Here is a 25,295-nt window from a genome sequence, read left to right as displayed (position 1 = left end):
CGCCAAACAAACAGCGCCAAACAACCAGCACCATACAAACAGCACCAAACAAACAGCGCCAAACAACCAGCACCAAACAAACAGCACCAAACAACCAGCACCAAACAAACAGCGCCAAACAACCAGCGCCAAACAACCAGCGCCAAACAAACAGCGCCAAACAAACAGCGCCAAACAAACAGCGCCAAACAAACAGCGCCAAACAAACCGCGCCAAACAAACCGCGCCAAACAAACAGCACCAAACAAACAGCACCAAACAAACAGCGCCAAACAAACAGCGCCAAACACACAGCAGCAAACAACCAGCACCAAACAAACAGCGCCAAACAAACAGCGCCAAACAACCAGCACCAAACAACCAGCACCAAACACACAGCACCAAACAACCAGCACCAAACAAACAGCGCCAAACAAACAGCACCAAACAACGAGCACCAAACAACCAGCGCCAAACAAACAGCGCCACACAAACAGCGCCAAACAAACAGCACCAAACAAACAGCACCAAACAACCAGCACCAAACAACCAGCGCCAAACAAACAGCGCCACACAAACAGCGCCAAACAAACAGCACCAAACAAACAGCACCAAACAACCAGCACCAAACAACCAGCACCAAACAACCAGCGCCAAACAAACAGCGCCACACAAACAGCGCCAAACAAACAACACCAAACAAACAGCACCAAACAAACAGCACCAAACAACCAGCACCAAACAACCAGCACCAAACAACCAGCACCAAACAAACAGCACCAAACAAACAGCACCAAACAACCGGCACCAAACAACCGGCACCAAACAACCGGCACCAAACAACCGGCGCCAAACAAACAGCGCCACACAAACGGCGCCAAACAAACGGCGCCAAACAAACGGCGCCAAACAAACGGCGCCAAACAACCGGCACCAAACTACCGGCACCAAACAACCGGCACCAAACAACCGGCACCAAACAACCAGCACCAAACAACCAGCACCAAACAAACAGCTCCAAACAAACAGCGCCAAACAAACAGCGCCAAACAAACAACGCCAAACAAACAGCGCCAAACAAACAGCGCCAAACAAACAGCGCCAAACAAACAGCGCCAAACAACCAGCGCCAAACACACAGCGCCAAACAAACAGCGCCAAACAACCAGCGCCAAACAAACAGCGCCAAACAAACAGCGCCAAACAAACAGCGCCAAACAAACAGCGCCAAACAACCAGCGCCAAACAACCAGCGCCAAACAACCAGCGCCAAACAAACAGCGCCAAACAACCAGCACCATACAAACAGCACCAAACAAACAGCGCCAAACAACCAGCACCAAACAAACAGCACCAAACAACCAGCACCAAACAAACAGCGCCAAACAACCAGCGCCAAACAACCAGCGCCAAACAAACAGCGCCAAACAAACAGCGCCAAACAAACAGCGCCAAACAAACAGCGCCAAACAAACCGCGCCAAACAAACCGCGCCAAACAAACAGCACCAAACAAACAGCACCAAACAAACAGCGCCAAACAAACAGCGCCAAACACACAGCAGCAAACAACCAGCACCAAACAAACAGCGCCAAACAAACAGCGCCAAACAACCAGCACCAAACAACCAGCACCAAACACACAGCACCAAACAACCAGCACCAAACAACCAGCGCCAAACAAACAGCGCCAAACAACCAGCGCCAAACAAACAACGCCAAACAAACAGCAGCAAACAACCAGCAGCAAACAACCAGCACCAAACACACAGCACCAAACAAACAGCACCAAACAAACAGCGCCAAACAACCAGCACCAAACAACCAGCACCAAACAACCAGCACCAAACAAACAACACCAAACAACCAGCACCAAACAAACAGCGCCAAACAACCAGCGCCAAACAAACAACGCTAAAAACAAACAACGCCAAACAACCAGCACCAAACAACCAGCACCAAACAACCAGCACCAAACAACCAGCACCAAACAAACAGCGCCAAACAAACAGCAGCAAACAACCAGCACCAAACACACAGCACCAAACAAACAGCACCAAACAAACAACACCAAACAACCAGCGCCAAACAAACAGCGCCAAACAACCAGCGCCAAACAACCAGCGCCAAACAACCAGCACCAAACAAACAACGCCAAACAACCAGCACCAAACAACCAGCACCAAACAAACAGCACCAAACAAACAGCACCAAACAACCAGCACCAAACAACCGGCACCAAACAACCAGCGCCAAACAACCAGCGCCAAACAAACAGCGCCACACAAACAGCGCCAAACAAACGGCGCCAAACAAACGGCGCCAAACAACCGGCGCCAAACAACCGGCACCAAACTACCGGCACCAAACAACCGGCACCAAACAACCGGCACCAAACAACCAGCACCAAACAACCAGCACCAAACAAACAGCTCCAAACAAACAGCGCCAAACAAACAGCGCCAAACAAACAACGCCAAACAAACAGCGCCAAACAAACAGCGCCAAACAAACAGCGCCAAACAAACAGCGCCAAACAACCAGCGCCAAACACACAGCGCCAAACACACAGCGCCAAACAAACAGCGCCAAACAACCAGCGCCAAACAACCAGCGCCAAACAAACAGCGCCAAACAAACAGCGCCAAACAAACAGCGCCAAACAAACAGCGCCAAACAACCAGCGCCAAACAACCAGCGCCAAACAAACAGCGCCAAACAACCAGCACCATACAAACAGCACCAAACAAACAGCGCCAAACAACCAGCACCAAACAAACAGCACCAAACAACCAGCACCAAACAAACAGCGCCAAACAACCAGCGCCAAACAAACAGCGCCAAACAAACAGCGCCAAACAAACAGCGCCAAACAAACCGCACCAAACAAACCGCGCCAAACAAACAGCACCAAACAAACAGCACCAAACAAACAGCGCCAAACAAACAGCGCCAAACACACAGCAGCAAACAACCAGCACCAAACAAACAGCGCCAAACAAACAGCGCCAAACAAATGGCACCAAACAACCAGCACCAAACACACAGCACCAAACAACCAGCACCAAACAAACAGCGCCAAACAAACAGCGCCAAACAACCAGCGCCAAACAAACAACGCCAAACAAACAGCAGCAAACAACCAGCAGCAAACAACCAGCACCAAACACACAGCACCAAACAAACAGCACCAAACAACCAGCGCCAAACAAACAGCACCAAACAAACAACACCAAACAACCAGCACCAAACAAACAGCGCCAAACAACCAGCGCCAAACAAACAACGCTAAAAACAAACAACGCCAAACAACCAGCACCAAACAACCAGCACCAAACAACCAGCACCAAACAACCAGCACCAAACAAACAGCGCCAAACAAACAGCAGCAAACAACCAGCACCAAACACACAGCACCAAACAAACAGCACCAAACAACCAGCACCAAACAAACAGCGCCAAACAAACAGCGCCAAACAAACAGCGCCAAACAAACAACGCCAAACAAACAACGCCAAACAACCAGCACCAAACAACCAGCACCAAACAAACAACACCAAACAAACAGCGCCAAACAAACAGCGCCAAACAACCAGCGCCAAACAACCAGCACCAAACAAACAACGCCAAACAACCAGCACCAAACAACCAGCACCAAACAACCAGCACCAAACAAACAGCAGCAAACAACCAGCACCAAACAAACAACACCAAACAACCAGCACCAAACAAACAGCACCAAACAACCAGCACCAAACAAACAGCACCAAACAACCAGCACCAAACAAACAGCAGCAAACAACCAGCACCAAACAAACAACACCAAACAACCAGCACCAAACAAACAACACCAAACAACCAGCACCAAACAAACAACACCAAACAACCAGCACCAAACAAACAACGCCAAACAACCAGCGCCAAACAAACAGCGCCAAACAACCAGCGCCAAACAACCAGCGCCAAACAAACAACGCCAAACAACCAGCACCAAACAACCAGCACCAAACAACCAGCACCAAACAAACAGCACCAAACAAACAGCAGCAAACAACCAGCACCAAACAAACAACACCAAACAACCAGCACCAAACAAACAGCACCAAACAACCAGCACCAAACAACCAGCACCAAACAAACAGCACCAAACAAACAGCACCAAACAAACAGCAGCAAACAACCAGCACCAAACAAACAACACCAAACAACCAGCACCAAACAACCAGCGCCAAACAACCAGCACCAAACAACCAGCACCAAACAAACAGCACCAAACAAACAGCACCAAACAACCAGCACCAAACAAACAGCGCCAAACAAACAGCGCCAAACACACAGCACCAAACAACCAGCACCAAACAACCAGCGCCAAACAACCAGCGCCAAACAACCAGCACCAAACAAACAGCGCCAAACAAACAGCGCCAAACAAACAACGCCAAACAAACAACGCCAAACAACCAGCACCAAACAACCAGCACCAAACAAACAACACCAAACAACCAGCGCCAAACAAACAGCGCCAAACAACCAGCGCCAAACAACCAGCACCAAACAACCAGCACCAAACAACCAGCACCAAACAAACAGCAGCAAACAACCAGCACCAAACAAACAACACCAAACAACCAGCACCAAACAACCAGCACCAAACAAACAGCACCAAACAAACAGCAGCAAACAACCAGCACCAAACAAACAACACCAAACAACCAGCACCAAACAAACAGCACCAAACAACCAGCACCAAACAAACAGCGCCAAACAACCAGCGCCAAACAAACAGCGCCAAACAAACAGCGCCAAACAAACAGCACCAAACAACCAGCACCAAACAACCAGCACCAAACAAACAGCGCCAAACAAACAGCGCCAAACAAACAGCGCCAAACAAACAGCACCAAACAACCAGCACCAAACAACCAGCACCAAACAAACAGCGCCAAACAACCAGCGCCAAACAAACAGCGCCAAACAAACAGCGCCAAACAACCAGCGCCAAACACACAGCGCCAAACAAACAGCGCCAAACAAACAGCGCCAAACAACCAGCGCCAAACAAACAGCGCCAAACAAACAGCGCCAAACAAACAGCGCCAAACAAACAGCGCCAAACAACCAGCGCCAAACAACCAGCGCCAAACAACCAGCGCCAAACAACCAGCGCCAAACAACCAGCGCCAAACAACCAGCGCCATACAAACAGCACCAAACAAACAGCGCCAAACAACCAGCACCAAACAAACAGCACCAAACAACCAGCACCAAACAAACAGCGCCAAACAACCAGCGCCAAACAACCAGCGCCAAACAACCAGCACCAAACAACCAGCGCCAAACAAACAGCGCCAAACAAACAGCGCCAAACAAACAGCGCCAAACAAACAGCGCCAAACAAACAGCGCCAAACAAACCGCGCCAAACAAACCGCGCCAAACAAACAGCACCAAACAAACAGCACCAAACAAACAGCGCCAAACAAACAGCGCCAAACACACAGCAGAAAACAACCAGCACCAAACAAACAGCGCCAAACAAACAGCGCCAAACAACCAGCACCAAACAACCAGCACCAAACACACAGCACCAAACAACCAGCACCAAACAAACAGCGCCAAACAAACAGCGCCAAACAACCAGCGCCAAACAAACAACGCCAAACAAACAGCAGCAAACAACCAGCAGCAAACAACCAGCACCAAACACACAGCACCAAACAAACAGCACCAAACAAACAGCGCCAAACAACCAGCACCAAACAACCAGCACCAAACAACCAGCACCAAACAAACAACACCAAACAACCAGCACCAAACAAACAGCGCCAAACAACCAGCGCCAAACAAACAGCACCAAACAAACAGCGCCAAACAAACAGCGCCAAACAACCAGCACCAAACAAACAGCGCCAAACAAACAGCAGCAAACAACCAGCACCAAACACACAGCACCAAACAAACAGCACCAAACAACCAGCACCAAACAACCAGCACCAAACAAACAGCGCCAAACAAACAGCAGCAAACAACCAGCACCAAACACACAGCACCAAACAAACAGCACCAAACAAACAACACCAAACAACCAGCGCCAAACAAACAGCGCCAAACAACCAGCGCCAAACAACCAGCGCCAAACAACCAGCACCAAACAAACAACGCCAAACAACCAGCACCAAACAACCAGCACCAAACAACCAGCACCAAACAACCAGCACCAAACAAACAGCACCAAACAAACAGCACCAAACAACCAGCACCAAACAACCGGCACCAAACAACCAGCGCCAAACAACCAGCGCCAAACAAACAGCGCCACACAAACGGCGCCAAACAAACGGCGCCAAACAACCGGCGCCAAACAACCGGCACCAAACTACCGGCACCAAACAACCGGCACCAAACAACCGGCACCAAACAACCGGCACCAAACAACCAGCACCAAACAAACAGCGCCAAACAAACAACGCCAAACAAACAGCGCCAAACAAACAGCGCCAAACAAACAGCGCCAAACAAACAGCGCCAAACAACCAGCGCCAAACACACAGCGCCAAACAAACAGCGCCAAACAAACAGCGCCAAACAACCAGCGCCAAACAACCAGCGCCAAACAACCAGCGCCAAACAAACAGCGCCAAACAAACAGCGCCAAACAAACAGCGCCAAACAAACAGCGCCAAACAACCAGCGCCAAACAACCAGCGCCAAACAACCAGCGCCAAACAAACAGCGCCAAACAACCAGCACCAAACAAACAGCGCCAAACAACCAGCGCCAAACAAACAGCACCAAACAACCAGCACCAAACAAACAGCGCCAAACAACCAGCGCCAAACAAACAGCGCCAAACAAACAGCGCCAAACAAACAGCGCCAAACAAACAGCGCCAAACAAACAGCGCCAAACAAACCGCGCCAAACAAACCGCGCCAAACAAACAGCACCAAACAAACAGCACCAAACAAACAGCGCCAAACAAACAGCGCCAAACACACAGCAGAAAACAACCAGCACCAAACAAACAGCGCCAAACAAACAGCGCCAAACAACCAGCACCAAACAACCAGCACCAAACACACAGCACCAAACAACCAGCACCAAACAAACAGCGCCAAACAAACAGCGCCAAACAACCAGCGCCAAACAAACAACGCCAAACAAACAGCAGCAAACAACCAGCAGCAAACAACCAGCACCAAACACACAGCACCAAACAAACAGCACCAAACAAACAGCGCCAAACAACCAGCACCAAACAACCAGCACCAAACAACCAGCACCAAACAAACAACACCAAACAACCAGCACCAAACAAACAGCGCCAAACAACCAGCGCCAAACAAACAACGCTAAAAACAAACAACGCCAAACAACCAGCACCAAACAACCAGCACCAAACAACCAGCACCAAACAACCAGCACCAAACAAACAGCGCCAAACAAACAGCAGCAAACAACCAGCACCAAACACACAGCACCAAACAAACAGCACCAAACAAACAACACCAAACAACCAGCGCCAAACAAACAGCGCCAAACAACCAGCGCCAAACAACCAGCGCCAAACAACCAGCACCAAACAAACAACGCCAAACAACCAGCACCAAACAACCAGCACCAAACAACCAGCGCCAAACACACAGCGCCAAACAAACAGCGCCAAACAAACAGCGCCAAACAACCAGCGCCAAACAACCAGCGCCAAACAACCAGCGCCAAACAAACAGCGCCAAACAAACAGCGCCAAACAAACAGCGCCAAACAACCAGCGCCAAACAACCAGCGCCAAACAACCAGCGCCAAACAAACAGCGCCAAACAACCAGCACCAAACAAACAGCGCCAAACAACCAGCGCCAAACAAACAGCACCAAACAACCAGCACCAAACAAACAGCGCCAAACAACCAGCGCCAAACAAACAGCGCCAAACAAACAGCGCCAAACAAACAGCGCCAAACAAACCGCACCAAACAAACCGCGCCAAACAAACAGCGCCAAACAAACAGCACCAAACAAACAGCGCCAAACAAACAGCGCCAAACACACAGCAGCAAACAACCAGCACCAAACAAACAGCGCCAAACAAACAGCGCCAAACAAATGGCACCAAACAACCAGCACCAAACACACAGCACCAAACAACCAGCACCAAACAACCAGCGCCAAACAAACAGCGCCAAACAACCAGCGCCAAACAAACAACGCCAAACAAACAGCAGCAAACAACCAGCAGCAAACAACCAGCACCAAACACACAGCACCAAACAAACAGCACCAAACAACCAGCGCCAAACAACCAGCACCAAACAACCAGCACCAAACAAACAACACCAAACAACCAGCACCAAACAAACAGCGCCAAACAACCAGCGCCAAACAAACAACGCTAAAAACAAACAACGCCAAACAACCAGCACCAAACAACCAGCACCAAACAACCAGCACCAAACAACCAGCACCAAACAAACAGCGCCAAACAAACAGCAGCAAACAACCAGCACCAAACACACAGCACCAAACAAACAGCACCAAACAACCAGCACCAAACAAACAGCGCCAAACAAACAGCGCCAAACAAACAACGCCAAACAAACAACGCCAAACAACCAGCACCAAACAACCAGCACCAAACAAACAACACCAAACAAACAGCGCCAAACAAACAGCGCCAAACAACCAGCGCCAAACAACCAGCACCAAACAAACAACGCCAAACAACCAGCACCAAACAACCAGCACCAAACAACCAGCACCAAACAAACAGCAGCAAACAACCAGCACCAAACAAACAACACCAAACAACCAGCACCAAACAAACAGCACCAAACAACCAGCACCAAACAAACAGCACCAAACAACCAGCACCAAACAAACAGCAGCAAACAACCAGCACCAAACAAACAACACCAAACAACCAGCACCAAACAAACAACACCAAACAACCAGCACCAAACAAACAACACCAAACAACCAGCGCCAAACAAACAGCGCCAAACAACCAGCGCCAAACAACCAGCGCCAAACAAACAACGCCAAACAACCAGCACCAAACAACCAGCACCAAACAACCAGCACCAAACAAACAGCACCAAACAAACAGCAGCAAACAACCAGCACCAAACAAACAACACCAAACAACCAGCACCAAACAAACAGCACCAAACAACCAGCACCAAACAACCAGCACCAAACAAACAGCACCAAACAAACAGCACCAAACAAACAGCAGCAAACAACCAGCACCAAACAAACAACACCAAACAACCAGCACCAAACAACCAGCGCCAAACAACCAGCACCAAACAACCAGCACCAAACAAACAGCACCAAACAAACAGCACCAAACAACCAGCACCAAACAACCAGCACCAAACAAACAGCGCCAAACAAACAGCGCCAAACACACAGCACCAAACAACCAGCACCAAACAACCAGCGCCAAACAACCAGCGCCAAACAACCAGCACCAAACAAACAGCGCCAAACAAACAGCGCCAAACAAACAACGCCAAACAAACAACGCCAAACAACCAGCACCAAACAACCAGCACCAAACAAACAACACCAAACAACCAGCGCCAAACAAACAGCGCCAAACAACCAGCGCCAAACAACCAGCACCAAACAACCAGCACCAAACAAACAGCACCAAACAAACAGCAGCAAACAACCAGCACCAAACAAACAACACCAAACAACCAGCACCAAACAACCAGCACCAAACAAACAGCACCAAACAAACAGCAGCAAACAACCAGCACCAAACAAACAACACCAAACAACCAGCACCAAACAAACAGCACCAAACAACCAGCACCAAACAAACAGCGCCAAACAACCAGCGCCAAACAAACAGCGCCAAACAAACAGCGCCAAACAAACAGCACCAAACAACCAGCACCAAACAACCAGCACCAAACAAACAGCGCCAAACAAACAGCGCCAAACAAACAGCGCCAAACAAACAGCACCAAACAACCAGCACCAAACAACCAGCACCAAACAAACAGCACCAAACAACCAGCGCCAAACAAACAGCGCCAAACAAACAGCGCCAAACAAACAGCACCAAACAACCAGCACCAAACAACCAGCACCAAACAAACAGCGCCAAACAACCGGCGCCAAACAAAAGGCACCAAACAACCAGCACCAAACACACAGCACCAAACAACCAGCACCAAACAACCAGCACCAAACAAACAGCAGCAAACAACCAGCGCCAAACAAACAGCGCCAAACAAACAGCGCCAAACAACCAGCGCCAAACAACCAGCACCAAACAACCAGCGCCAAACAAACAGCGCCAAACAACCAGCGCCAAACAAACAACGCCAAACAAACAGCGCCAAACAACCAGCACCAAACAACCAGCACCAAACAAACAGCACCAAACAAACAGCAGCAAACAACCAGCAGCAAACAACCAGCACCAAACAAACAGCACCAAACAAACAGCAGCAAACAACCAGCACCAAACAACCAGCGCCAAACAACCAGCGCCAAACAAACAACGCCAAACAAACAGCACCAAACAACCAGCACCAAACAACCAGCACCAAACAAACAGCACCAAACAAACAGCAGCAAACAACCAGCAGCAAACAACCAGCAGCAAACAAACAGCACCAAACAAACAGCAGCAAACAACCAGCACCAAACAACCAGCGCCAAACAACCAGCGCCAAACAAACAGCGCCAAACAAACAGCGCCAAACAACCAGCGCCAAACAACCAGCGCCAAACAAACAGCGCCAAACAAACAGCACCAAACAAACAACGCCAAACAAACAGCGCCAAACAAACAGCGCCAAACAAACAGCACCAAACACACGGCGCCAAACAAACAACGCCAAACAACCAGCACCAAACAAACAGCGCCAAACAAACAGCAGCAAACAAACAGCACCAAACAACCAGCACCAAACAAACAGCACCAAACAAACAGCACCAAACAACCAGCACCAAACAACCAGCACCAAACAAACAGCACCAAACAACCAGCACCAAACAACCAGCAGCAAACAAACAGCACCAAACAAACAGCACCAAACAACCAGCACCAAACAAACAGCACCAAAAAAAAAGCTATCCAGCTGGCTGCCGTCTTCATGGCAGCTTGTTTCCAAGGCCACCGCTGTTTTCCGGTGTTCACATGAGCGCCAACATGAGCCGATGTACGAGAGGCTTTCAGTTGTTTCGAGGTCCAGCATCCATCCATCCATCCATCATCCATCCATCCATCCATCCATCTATTCCTCCATCATCCATCCATCCATCATCCATCCATCCATCATCCATCATCCATCATCCATCCATCCATCATCCATCATCCATCCATCCATCCATCATCCATCCATCCATCATCCATCATCCATCATCCATCCATCCATCCATCATCCATCCATCCATCCATCCATCCATCATCCATCCATCCATCATCCATCCATCCATCCATCCATCCATCATCCATCATCCATCATCCATCCATCATCCATCCATCCATCCATCCATCCATCATCCATCCATCATCCATCATCCATCATCCATCCATCCATCCATCATCCATCCATCCATCCATCCATCCATCCATCATCCATCCATCATCCATCCATCATCCATCCATCCATCATCCATCCATCCATCCATCAATCCATCCATCCATCATCCATCCATCCATCATCCATCCATCCATCCATCCATCCATCATCCATCATCCATCATCCATCCATCATCCATCCATCCATCATCCATCCATCATCCATCATCCATCATCCATCCATCCATCCATCATCCATCCATCCATCCATCCATCCATCCATCCATCCATCCATCCATCCATCATCCATCATCCATCATCCATCATCCATCATCCATCCATCATCCATCCATCCATCCATCCATCATCCATCATCCATCCATCATCTATCCATCTATCCATCCATCCATCATCCATCATCCATCATCCATCCATCCATCCATCCATCATCCATCATCCATCATCCATCCATCCATCATCCATCCATCCATCATCCATCCATCCATCCATCCATCCATCCATCCATATACTTTTTTCATACATTTTCAAATACGTAAATCCCATATTTCAGGTCCTATTTATGTAGCCACACAGCCAAATCTAAAGGGTTCACAAACTTTAAAGCACCAGTCATGACACGAAGGCCCAATGAAACTCTTATGACTCATTTCTTCTTCTCTCTCTCTCCTCTCAGTCCACCCTAAGAAGAAGAATCGGCAGACGTGTGTCAGGAAAAGCCTGATTTGCGCCTTCGCCATGGCTTTCATCATCAGTGTCATGCTTATCGCAGCCAACCAGATGCTGCGGAACGGCATGGAGTAAACCTATTGCACTGTGAGCATGGGGGGTGGACAGAGCAGCCAGGACCTCACATCTCGCCTCTGCAGCCAAAGCTGGACCAACCACAACCCGAGCACTTCTCCAACAACCCGTTGAGTTTTGGTTTTCATTTGAACTGACCCTGTGAAACGGATCCAGGAGTTCTGCAGTGAAGGACTCACTGGGCAAAAGGAACCTGAAGTTTTATATCATGACAGGAAAGATAGGGTCTTATTCAGCTGTTTTTCAGACCAAAACCACCCTTTAAACTTGATTTTATAATTACCGAAAATCAGGTGCTTTGAGCCATTCCTAGTTTTGGAAAACAAATACCAATTATCACGGATAACTGCATATTTACCCTCCAGAAACTGCATCCAATGTGAGCTGAGCACTGAATATTGGCCACAACATTTAAACTCTTCACTTCTCATGTAGCCGTGTACCAACATCCCACTTTTGTCTCCTCGTCTCGGCACACATGAGATCTTTTTGTGTATTTACAGGAAGCACAACTCAACACTCAGAGAGGGACCACTTCACTGGACACACTGGTCCACAGACATCATTTGCTCAGGCTGCCTGAAGGGTGTTAAAGATGAGAAGCCAAAAGAGACCAGACTGAGACGAAAGGCTTCAGAATTTCACTGTAAAACTGCCCAACTGTGGAATTAACTGCACAGCAGCATGCCAGTATATACACTGCCATTTACTCCAGCTCCCCGTAGAGTTCGCTGTATATATAGTACTACTTAGTTTGTGTAATATATTACTCCTCTCAACAAGAGAATGTATGAAAAAGATAGAAACTAGTGAGATATATCAGGGATCTACAGTAGAGCCGTGTTAGGAAAAGGCTGCCCTCTAGTGGTCAGACTGAGAACTGCAGAGACATGAGAGCACCACTGAATCTGAGCCTTCATGTTGTGATCAGTCTCTGTTTTTAATGGTAAGATCTTTTGTTTTTTACACAACCCAAACTGTGCAGATCGGGATTGGATGGAATACTTTGAAATGACTCATTTGGGCCTCATCTTGTATACTTTCTGCACTCATCGTCCAGTTATAGCTCTAGTCTGTTATGTGGAGCAGGCGTGAGTCGGCTTTAAATGCACATTGGAGCCATGTTAGGAATGAAGGTGGAGGAGTTTAGGCAGCCAGTCACCATGAGAGTACCATCATTTACAGTAAGGCCAAACACCTGTGGTACCCAGGCAGCTTGGTCCGACTCATGAGGCTTACAGGGCTGGAAAGGTTGGGGAAACACTTTGTAGGAGTTCACGGTTAAGCTTTTCTTCTGGTATGAAGGATGAGGGCCTAACTGAGCCCACAGATGGAAACCGAGGATGAAAACATCCTTTCAGTGGGTGCAGGACAGGATGCTCGTCCAAAACTATGTTGGATTCTTAGCAAATTCTCACGTTTCGAGTAGCAAGTCTAAGGAACGAATGAAACCCTGTGACAACACGTACTGTTTGAATTAACTTCTGTGTGATAACTGTGTGAAATCAGTATATATATCCCCTGAATATTCTCATTTCGACCACCCAGCCCTCTGTAAATGTAGCCGTGTCTGTGAATCATACGGTGCTCCCCTGGGACAGTTATGGGCTGCAGACTTATGGGCATCAAGACCTCAGAGCATTCCTGTCTTTCTTTGGTTTTTCTTCCCGTCTTTGCTCAGTAAAACATTTCAGTCAGACGTTAGCGCAGCCGTGTGGTTTACTGTTGGCTGGAAAGAGGATCGAGGGCTTTCTTTTAAAACAGAACATAGCTTTCTAAGACCATGTATCGCAACAAAAATGCACGATACTGGAAGTGAGTCTGCAGGAAACAGGGAATCCAATGACTTTGGTTTAAATGTGAGTATCTCGTCTCTTGACTTTCCAATTTCTACTGTAATAGCCATTTTTATAGTTTCAACCAGCTATTAATCAAATCCAAGCGCAGAAGAGGGCATTTTCATAAATATGCAAATACAAGGTCACGTCGTCATGGTGTCCGTTTCCGTCCTCTGAGGTGGAGCCAGCGGAGTCTCTGGATGGCTTCACTCGTTCAGTCCACTGTATTTTGTGTTTTAGTCACTTTAGGCTGTACTGGAGTGTCCCACTGCCTCATATGTCTGTACCAGCTGCTGTATAACGTGCGCTACACTCATCCTTTTGTCTTTGATATTCTCGGCACGATGTTTCTACTTCTGTCTGTGACATCATGGCCCGTTTGAAACCAGCATAACTCATTTTATCCGAACAATTCTCTAATATTTGTGCCACTCAGACATCCTTGCATGACTATGTAAGGCTTTCAGCCCTTTTAAAGTTTACATTGTTACACTTTACATCTGTTTCAGGATCGGTTCATGTTTTTGACTTTTGTTTTTACCTAAACATGTTTTTACCAGCTGTAAACTGTACAAAGATAAAACTGAACCCAGATTATATGTATTCCAACCTTGGCCTGCAGCCTGGAACAGGAGCAAGAAAACAGCAATAGTTACCAACTGAGTGGATATTAAAAATGCAAAGTTGGATCTGTTTAATCTAAAAATATATATCCATACATGTTTATGCAATAAAACCTTGTTTTGATAGAAATACTTTGCAGCTGTGTCTGTTTGTAAAGGAGAAAAGAAAAGAGCCCTCCAGAGGAAAGGTTTTCACCTGATTTACAGCTCAAGGTTGCTGCTCATCACGGCGCCGTCCTTTTAAACACCGACCCACGGGTTAGAGGACGACCCACGGGTTAGAGGACGACCCACGGGTTAAACGCCGACCCTCGGGTTAAAGGACGACCCGTCCTTTTAAACGCCGACCCACGGGTTAGAGGACGACCCACGGGTTAAAGGACGACCCGACCCACGGGTTAAAGGACGACCCACGGGTTAAAGGACGACCCGTCCTTTTAAACGCCGACCCACGGGTTAAAGGACGACCCGTCCTTTTAAACGCCGACCCTCGGGTTAAACGCCGACCCACGGGTTAAAGGACGACCCGTCCTTTTAAACGCCGACCCTCGGGTTAAACGCCGACCCACGGGTTAAAGGACGACCCGTCCTTTTAAACGCCGACCCACGGGTTAGAGGACGACCCACGGGTTAGAGGACGACCCACGGGTTAAAGGACGACCCGACCCACGGGTTAAAGGACGACCCACGGGTTAAAGGACGACCCGTCCTTTTAAAGGACGACCCGTCCTTTTAAACGCCGACCCACGGGTTAAAGGACGACCCGTCCTTTTAAACGCCGACCCTCGGGTTAAACGCCGACCCACGGGTTAAAGGACGACCCGACCCACGGGTTAAAGGACGACCCACGGGTTAAAGGACGACCCGTCCTTTTAAACGCCGACCCTCGGGTTAAACGCCGACCCACGGGTTAAAGGACGACCCGTCCTTTTAAACGCCGACCCTCGGGTTAAACGCCGACCCACGGGTTAAAGGACGACCCGTCCTTTTAAACGCCGACCCACGGGTTAGAGGACGACCCACGGGTTAAAGGACGACCCGTCCTTTTAAACGCCGACCCACGGGTTAGAGGACGACCCACAGGTTAAAGGACGACCCGTCCTTTTAAACGCCGACCCACGGGTTAAAGGACGACCCGTCCTTTTAAACGCCGACCCACGGGTTAGAGGACGACCCACAGGTTAAAGGACGACCCGTCCTTTTAAACGCCGACCCACGGGTTAAAGGACGACCCGTCCTTTTAAACGCCGACCCACGGGTTAGAGGACGACCCGACCTTTTAAACGCCGACCCACGGGTTAGAGGACGACCCACGGGTTAGAGGACGACCCGACCTTTTAAACGCCGACCCACGGTTTAGAGGACGACCCTCGGGTTAAAGGACGACCCGTCCTTTTAAACACCGACCCACGGGTTAGAGGATGACCCACGGGTTAGAGGACGACCCGTCCTTTTAAACGCCGACCCTCGGGTTAAAGGACGACCCGTCCTTTTAAACACCGACCCACGGGTTAGAGGATGACCCACGGGTTAGAGGACGACCCACGGGTTAAACGCCGACCCACGGGTTAGAGGACGACCCTCGGGTTAAAGGACGACCCGTCCTTTTAAACGCCGACCCTCGGGTTAAACGCCGACCCGTCCTTTTAAACACCGACCCACGGGTTAGAGGATGACCCACGGGTTAGAGGACGACCCGTCCTTTTAAACGCCGACCCACGGGTTAGAGGACGACCCGACCTTTTAAACGCCGACCCACGGGTTAGAGGACGACCCACGGGTTAAAGGACGACCCGTCCTTTTAAACGCCGACCCTCGGGTTAAAGGACGACCCGTCCTTTTAAACACCGACCCACGGGTTAGAGGATGACCCACGGGTTAGAGGACGACCCGTCCTTTTAAACGCCGACCCTCGGGTTAAAGGACGACCCGTCCTTTTAAACACCGACCCACGGGTTAGAGGACGACCCACGGGTTAGAGGACGACCCACGGGTTAAACGCCGACCCACGGGTTAGAGGACGACCCACGGGTTAGAGGACGACCCACGGGTTAGAGGACGACCCACGGGTTAGAGGACGACCCTCGGGTTAAAGGACGACCCGTCCTTTTAAACGCCGACCCTCGGGTTAAAGGACGACCCGTCCTTTTAAACGCCGACCCACGGGTTAAAGGACGACCCGTCCTTTTAAACACCGACCCACGGGTTAAAGGACGACCCACGGGTTAAAGGACGACCCGTCCTTTTAAACGCCGACCCACGGGTTAAAGGACGACCCACGGGTTAAAGGACGACCCGTCCTTTTAAACGCCGACCCACGGGTTAAAGGACGACCCGTCCTTTTAAACGCCGACCCTCGGGTTAAACGCCGACCCACGGGTTAGAGGACGACCCACGGGTTAGAGGACGACCCACGGGTTAGAGGACGACCCACGGGTTAAAGGACGACCCGTCCTTTTATTCATATGCTGATTCCAATCTTCCCCCAATAAAGAAGTCACACTGATGATGGAAGGGATAAAAACTATTTAATGAGGTACTAATTGTCACTTTGATGCTCACACATTTAAATGCACACACAGAACGGATGTAAAACACAGAACTCCCCCCAGACCCACAGAAACTGATCCCAGACCCACAGAAACGGATCCCAGACCCACAGAAACGGATCCCAGACCCACAGAAACGGATCCCAGACCCACAGAAACGGATCCCAGACCCACAGAAACGGATCCCAGACTGATCCAGACTGATCCAGCAGAGTGGAACACATTAACCAGCAGCACCGCACATCATGGCAGCCATTCAAAGAGGCTTTGAGGAAAAGCTAAAGGAGCAGTACGTAACTGAGGCTTGCTGCGTTGGTCCATTAAAACGAGGCTTTGATGTGAAAACCAGGACAAAGTATCCAGTGGCCTGCAAAAAGTATTTACCCCCTTTGGCAGTTTCAGCCTTGAATATGCAAAATAAATTTTAAAAAAGCATTTTTATTCACCATGATTAGCGCCCTGCCGCTGCGGCGCGATGCTGCCGCCACCGTGCACCTGTGACCGTGGCGATGGTTCAGTTCCTGTCTCACCTGAGGATCTTCTTCCATATCTACACGCTTTCTTATTTTTCCTGAAAGCTAAAGGTCTTTTCTTTCCGGCCACTCTTCAGCAGGTGCAGAAGATGGATGAACTTTGCCCCTGAGCTGTTTGCAGAGCTCCTCGGACTTCAGGGTGCCGCTTCCTGATTAGTGACTCTGGGGCCTCTCAGCACAGGGGGCCCTCCTCGAAGGCCCTGCTTCAACACACCTGATTCAGATCAAACGGATCTCTTCAGGCTTGTTAAGTTCTGCACAAACCAGCTTTGAGCTCGGGTCTGCTGAAGCAGGGAAACGCCTAAAACCTGCCGCCGCCGGCCCTCCGTTTGACTTCCCCGACATGAGTGACATTAGGCTGCACACGGGGGGCGTTTTTAACCAAATTTATGACATATGAGGGTCATTTGTAGAGCAGAACACGTTTTTTTCCCCATTACTTCACCAAATTGGACCATTTTGAGAGTTAAATTGGAGGATTTAAGGCAAGAGAAACTGAAAAATGGGGGGGGGGGGGGTGTTTCTACAGGCCACTGTAACACCTTTTCAGCCCTTTTCAGCACGATCTTTACACGCCTTCAGAGCTGTGGCGTGGTGACGAACAACAGCAGAAGAAGAAGAAGCCACATCAGCTGGAACAAAGAAGCTTTAATAGCTCGTCCTCCTGCACCCGACGGGACATTTCAGAAGAAGGTTTACAGACTTTAATCATCTGAGTGCAGCTGGCTGCAGGTTCACGTGTCCTTGCGGGAGGGGATGTGTCTGCAGATATAACCAGAGGTGGGGGGTCAGAACTCTGTGTGTGAGTGACTGTAGTCTCGGCTGCCCGCCGGCATCTCGCTGGGCTTCATGAAGATGCCCTCCATGGCCTTCCACAGGCCGTGCTGGCTGGGGCTCGGCATGGCGTGGACCTCCATCTGACCGTGGATGGGCCGGCCGTACTGCTCGCCCGTCACCGACAGCACCGCATCCGTGGCCCTGTGGCGGAAGCGGATGGCCTCCTCGCGTTTCCACACGGATCCCCCACACTGGACTGTCCACTCGTCGAGGTTGTCCCCCTCTCCCTCCTCGCCAAACGCACTCACCTCCTGTGCACACAGGAACAGGAATCAGACGAGCTTTATTCACATGGTTTTAGTTTCTGACATGAACAGCCCTCGGTGCCTCACAGCTTCCTGTTAACTCAGAGCTGTACGAGTCATACAAGGCGCCCTGCTGCACGCCGATGACTGCGCCTCACACTGTGGGACGGTATGCAAAACCTTCCACTGCTGCCACACCGGTTCGACCACATCACCATTTATGCACGTGTGGCCCATTGACTGGAGTAATCATCCACCTCTAAGGACACTTTTCTACTCGTCCTGCTCGACCTCTGACCCCTGCACGGTTTGGGCTGAACTCGCATTTTGTTGACCTGAAGCTTTTCCCCAGAGACTTTCAGTTCAGTGCAGAAACTGTTCTAAGCTCAGGCACATTTCAAATAGTCTGTCCAGAATCTAACTCAGGCTTTAACCCGGTCTCTAACCCGGGCTTTAACTCAGGCTTTAACTCAGGCTTTAACCCAGGCTTTACCTAAGGCTTTAACTCGGGCTCTAACTCGGACTCTAACTCAGGCTTTAACCCAGGCTTTACCTAAGGTTTTAACTCGGACTTTAACTCAGGCTCTAACCCGGGCTTTAACCCAGGCTTTACCTAAGGCTTTACCTAAGGCTTTAACTCAGGCTCTAACCCGGGCTTTAACCCAGGCTTTACCTAAGGCTTTAACTCGGGCTCTAACTCGGGCTCTAACCCGGGCTTTAACCCAGGCTTTAACCCAGGCTTTAACCCAGGCTTTAACTCAGGCTTTAACTCAGGCTTTAACTCAGGCTTTAACTCAGGCTTTAACTCAGGCTTTAACTCAGGCTCTAACCCGGGCTTTAACCCAGGCTTTACCTAAGGCTTTAACTCAGGCTTTAACTCAGGCTTTAACTCAGGCTTTAACTCAGGCTTTAACTCAGGCTTTAACCCAGGCTTTACCTAAGGCTTTAACTCGGGCTCTAACTCGGGCTCTAACCCGGGCTTTAACCCAGGCTTTACCTAAGGCTTTAACTCAGGCTTTAACTCAGGCTTTAACCCAGGCTTTACCTAAGGTTTTAACTCGGACTCTAACTCGGACTCTAACTCGGACTTTAACTCGGACTTTAACTCAGGCTCTAACCAAGGCTTTAACTCAGGCTTTAAACCAAGGCTTTAACTAAAGCTTTAACTCCGACTTTAACTCGGACTTTAACTCGGACTTTAACTCAGGCTCTAACCCGGGCTTTAACCCAGGCTTTACCTAAGGCTTTACCTAAGGCTTTAACTCTGGCTCTAACTCTGGCTCTAACTCGGGCTCTAACCCGGGCTTTAACCCAGGCTTTAACTCGGGCTTTAACTCGGGCTCTAACTCGGACTTTAACTCGGACTTTAACTCGGGCTCTAACTCGGGCTCTAACTCCGACTTTAACTCAGTGTTTCCAGTGCTCATGACCCACCGCCCTGCATGTTTTGGATGTTTCCCTCCTCCACCACACCTGATTCGGCTCTTCATCAGGCCGCTGCAGAGCTGGATGGCGAGCTGATCATTTGAATCAGGTTGAGAAACGCTGCTTTATTTTAGCATTAATGCATATTATTTATCAGTTCCTACCACAGATCTGTCAGAGGCATAAACCTGGCTCACTGCTGATGGATTTTGGGTTTCTGAAGCATTCTAACAATCAGATTTTCTAAATGAGTCCAGCTGTTACAAGGCTGCCTTTTGAGCATGAACCATTTCCTGATCTCTGCAGGAAGCTCTGGGTTAACCCTTCCCCTGACCCCTGACCCCGTCTTCACGCTCTGCTCCTCGTAACGCACCTGGTTAGAGGACAGGGGGGGAGAAGTGGCGGCTGTAACGCACCTGGTTAGAGGACAGGGGGGAGGAGAAGTGGTGGCTGTAACGCACCTGGTTAGAGGACAGGGGGGAGGAGAAGCGGTGGCTGTAACGCACCTGGTTAGAGGACAGGGGGGAGGAGAAGTGGTGGCTGTAACGCACCTGGTTAGAGGACAGGGGGGGAGGAGAAGAGGTGGCTGTAACGCACCTGGTTAGAGGACAGGGGGGAGGAGAAGTGGTGGCTGTAACGCACCTGGTTAGAGGACAGGGGGGAGGAGAAGCGGTGGCTGTAACGCACCTGGTTAGAGGACAGGGGGGGAGGAGAAGCGGTGGCTGTAACGCACCTGGTTAGAGGACGGGGGGGAGGAGAAGTGGTGGCTGTAACGCACCTGGTTAGAGGACGGGGGGGAGGAGAAGTGGTGGCTGTAACGCACCTGGTTAGAGGACGGGGGGGAGGAGAAGTGGTGGCTGTAACGCACCTGGTTAGAGGACAGGGGGGAGGAGAAGCGGTGGCTGTAACGCACCTGGTTAGAGGACGGGGGGGAGGAGAAGTGGTGGCTGTAACGCACCTGGTTAGAGGACAGGGGGGAGGAGAAGCGGTGGCTGTAACGCACCTGGTTAGAGGACGGGGGGGAGGAGAAGTGGTGGCTGTAACGCACCTGGTTAGAGGACAGGGGGGAGGAGAAGCGGTGGCTGTAACGCACCTGGTTAGAGGACAGGGGGGGAGGAGAAGCGGTGGCTGTAACGCACCTGGTTAGAGGACAGGGGGGGAGGAGAAGTGGTGGCTGTAACGCACCTGGTTAGAGGACAGGGGGGGGGGAGAAGAGGTGGCTGTAACGCACCTGGTTAGAGGACAGGGGGGAGGAGAAGTGGTGGCTGTAACGCACCTGGTTAGAGGACAGGGGGGAGGAGAAGCGGTGGCTGTAACGCACCTGGTTAGAGGACAGGGGGGGGGGGGAGAAGCGGTGGCTGTAACGCACCTGGTTAGAGGACGGGGGGGAGGAGAAGAGGTGGCTGTAACGCACCTGGTTAGAGGACAGGGGGGGGGGGAGAAGCGGTGGCTGTAACGCACCTGGTTAGAGGACGGGGGGGAGGAGAAGCGGTGGCTGTAACGCACCTGGTTAGAGGACAGGGGGGGGGGGAGAAGCGGTGGCTGTAACGCACCTGGTTAGAGGACGGGGGGGAGGAGAAGCGGTGGCTGTAACGCACCTGGTTAGAGGACAGGGGGGAGGAGAAGTGGTGGCTGTAACTCACCTGGTTAGAGGACAGGGGGGAGGAGAAGTGGTGGCTGTAACGCACCTGGTTAGAGGACAGGGGGGGGGGGAGAAGCAGTGGCTGTAACGCACCTGGTTAGAGGACAGGGGGGGAGGAGAAGTGGTGGCTGTAACGCACCTGGTTAGAGGACAGGGGGGAGGAGAAGCGGTGGCTGTAACGCACCTGGTTAGAGGACAGGGGGGGGGGGAGGAGAAGCGGTGGCTGTAACGCACCTGGTTAGAGGACAGGGGGGAGGAGAAGTGGTGGCTGTAACGCACCTGGTTAGAGGACAGGGGGGAGGAGAAGCGGTGGCTGTAACGCACCTGGTTAGAGGACAGGGGGGAGGAGAAGCGGTGGCTGTAACGCACCTGGTTAGAGGACAGGGGGGAGGAAAAGCGGTGGCTGTAACGCACCTGGTTAGAGGACAGGGGGGGAGAAGCGGTGGCTGTAACGCACCTGGTTAGAGGACAGGGGGGGAGAAGCGGTGGCTGTAACGCACCTGGTTAGAGGACAGGGGGGAGGAAAAGCGGTGGCTGTAACGCACCTGGTTAGAGGACAGGGGGGAGGAGAAGCGGTGGCTGTAACGCACCTGGTTAGAGGACAGGGGGGGGGGGGAAGTGGTGGCTGTAACGCACCTGGTTAGAGGACAGGGGGGAGGAAAAGTGGTGGCTGTAACGCACCTGGTTAGAGGACAGGGGGGAGGAAAAGTGGTGGCTGTAACGCACCTGGTTAGAGGACAGGGGGGAGGAGAAGTGGTGGCTGTAACGCACCTGGTTAGAGGACAGGGGGGGGGGGGAGTGGTGGCTGTAACGCACCTGGTTAGAGGACAGGGGGGAGGAGAAGTGGCGGCTGTAACGCACCTGGTTAGAGGACAGGGGGGAGGAGAAGTGGTGGCTGTAACGCACCTGGTTAGAGGACAGGGGGGGGGAGAAGTGGCGGCTGTAACGCACCTGGTTAGAGGACAGGGGGGAGGAGAAGTGGTGGCTGTAACGCACCTGGTTAGAGGACAGGGGGGAGGAGAAGTGGTGGCTGTAACGCACCTGGTTAGAGGACAGGGGGGAGGAGAAGCGGTGGCTGTAACGCACCTGGTTAGAGGACAGGGGGGAGGAGAAGTGGTGGCTGTAACGCACCTGGTTAGAGGACAGGGGGGAGGAGAAGCGGTGGCTGTAACGCACCTGGTTAGAGGACAGGGGGGGGGGGGAAGTGGTGGCTGTAACGCACCTGGTTAGAGGACAGGGGGGAGGAGAAGCGGTGGCTGTAACGCACCTGGTTAGAGGACAGGGGGGGAGGAGAAGTGGTGGCTGTAACGCACCTGGTTAGAGGACAGGGGGGGGGGGGAAGTGGTGGCTGTAACGCACCTGGTTAGAGGACAGGGGGGAGGAGAAGTGGTGGCTGTAACGCACCTGGTTAGAGGACAGGGGGGGGGGGGAAGTGGTGGCTGTAACGCACCTGGTTAGAGGACAGGGGGGAGGAGAAGTGGTGGCTGTAACGCACCTGGTTAGAGGACAGGGGGGGAGGAGAAGTGGTGGCTGTAACGCACCTGGTTAGAGGACAGGGGGGGGGGGGGAAGTGGTGGCTGTAACGCACCTGGTTAGAGGACAGGGGGGAGGAGAAGTGGTGGCTGTAACGCACCTGGTTAGAGGACAGGGGGGAGGAGAAGTGGTGGCTGTAACGCACCTGGTTAGAGGACAGGGGGGGGGGGGAAGTGGTGGCTGTAACGCACCTGGTTAGAGGACAGGGGGGAGGAGAAGTGGTGGCTGTAACGCACCTGGTTAGAGGACAGGGGGGAGGAGAAGTGGTGGCTGTAACGCACCTGGTTAGAGGACAGGGGGGAGGAGAAGTGGTGGCTGTAACGCACCTGGTTAGAGGACAGGGGGGGGGGGGAAGTGGTGGCTGTAACGCACCTGGTTAGAGGACAGGGGGGAGGAGAAGTGGTGGCTGTAACGCACCTGGTTAGAGGACAGGGGGGAGGAGAAGTGGTGGCTGTAACGCACCTGGTTAGAGGACAGGGGGGGGGGGAGTGGTGGCTGTAACGCACCTGGTTAGAGGACAGGGGGGAGGAGAAGTGGTGGCTGTGCAGGTTGCGGCCCGTGTTGACGTGCGTGAGGCGAATCGTCTGCCCACACTTCACTGGAGTACCCCGATGGCACAAAGTGTCCCCGGTACCACGAACCCTCCAGTAGCTGTTACTGTCCTCCACCGCCGTGACCCCCGTCACAGACTGCTGCCCACTGCCTGTGTCACAGACCAGGAAGAGAAAGTCAGGATTTATGGATGCAAATCGTTGCCACAGTTCCAGCAGCGAGCTCCAAATGTTGCAAAAGTCCACCTTCAGCACACCTGTATGCACTGCCTTCATCTATTCCTGTATTTGTTGCTGTCCGGCTTGAAGGGAGACATGAAAACTATCCTCCCATCAATAGCCGGAAGTAATTCAGCTAAGTCACGTGATCGATTTCAGCCCACCGACCATTTGACAACTTAACTACAGCAATCTAAACTAAATTAATCCACAACCACCCTTATCCTGCTTCGTGTTGAATCCCTTTAGAAAAGCTGGTTAATTAATTTTTAATAATATTTTAGGTGCACCACTGTGACAGCATCCATTATGTCACCATGGACACGGAAATGCACAATTTCATACTCACACTGACAAATAAATAAGCAATTGCACTGGAAGTCGATATTTTGGTTTGTTTATGAATCTTTAGTCGATAAAAAATGTAATAAAATGAAGAGGAGACTCACCGGATCCGTAGCGCACATCGTGAGAGTGTAATCTCACATTGTGCTTCACATTCAGCAGTTTAATGACTGAGCCGCACGTCACAAAGCTCAGCTCCGTTTCCAGCGACAGCCCGAACACGCAGGATAGCACTAAGAAAAAGGCCGGCGCATATTTATGGTCGACATTATAGTTTAAGTAAGCCATTCCGACTCCAGCTGTAGCTCAAGCAGTCGCCAGTGCTAGAAGATTTCTGTCATTCTGTAACGCTACGTCATTACAGTTGTAAACTGTCCCAATGGGAAGTTAAACAGCGCCCCTAGCAACTCGGAGTGGTAACGACACGGGTCTTTGGGGGGCTTTCGGTTTATTTCAGGCTACTTTAGGCAACCCTTTTTAATTAATCCCTTGATAAATCATATGTTAAAACAGCTAAACTCCCAGCCATCTTGACCGTTGCTACAATTTGCCGACCGACGTCTTTGTGTCGTTTTGTGCACACTCGAAAATGAACCAGCAGGGGGCGGTGTTTT

The 25,295-nt window shown here is 51.0% G+C and overlaps 2 protein-coding genes across 2 annotated transcripts in view; one reads left to right on the top strand and one right to left on the bottom strand.

Annotated features, from left to right (window-relative positions):
- Positions 1-14,889, top strand: part of caln2 (calneuron 2) — a 52,770-nt gene extending 37,881 nt beyond the window's left edge. Inside the window, exon 6 of the mRNA XM_072375603.1 lies at positions 12,214-14,889. Coding sequence (XP_072231704.1) covers positions 12,214-12,341 — 128 coding nt within the window. The 3' untranslated portion in view covers positions 12,342-14,889. The remainder of the gene's footprint in view (positions 1-12,213) is intronic.
- A 2,421-nt stretch (positions 14,890-17,310) lies between these two features.
- sdf2 (stromal cell-derived factor 2) lies at positions 17,311-25,021 on the bottom strand. The gene is made up of 3 exons (XM_072375307.1): positions 24,786-25,021; positions 24,073-24,269; positions 17,311-18,972 (listed from the first exon to the last, which is right to left on the bottom strand). Exons 1-3 carry the CDS (start codon positions 24,967-24,969, stop codon positions 18,673-18,675), a joined length of 681 nt encoding a protein of 226 aa, XP_072231408.1. The 5' UTR covers positions 24,970-25,021; the 3' UTR covers positions 17,311-18,672.
- Positions 25,022-25,295: the final 274 nt, after the last annotated feature.

This window comes from Leuresthes tenuis, unplaced genomic scaffold (assembly GCF_036924035.1).
Source record: "Leuresthes tenuis unplaced genomic scaffold, fLeuTen1.0.hap1 SCAF_21, whole genome shotgun sequence".
NCBI lineage: Eukaryota > Metazoa > Chordata > Actinopteri > Atheriniformes > Atherinopsidae > Leuresthes > Leuresthes tenuis.
The sequence above is the reverse complement of the archived record's forward strand: the minus strand, read 5'-3'. Positions and strand labels throughout refer to the sequence as shown.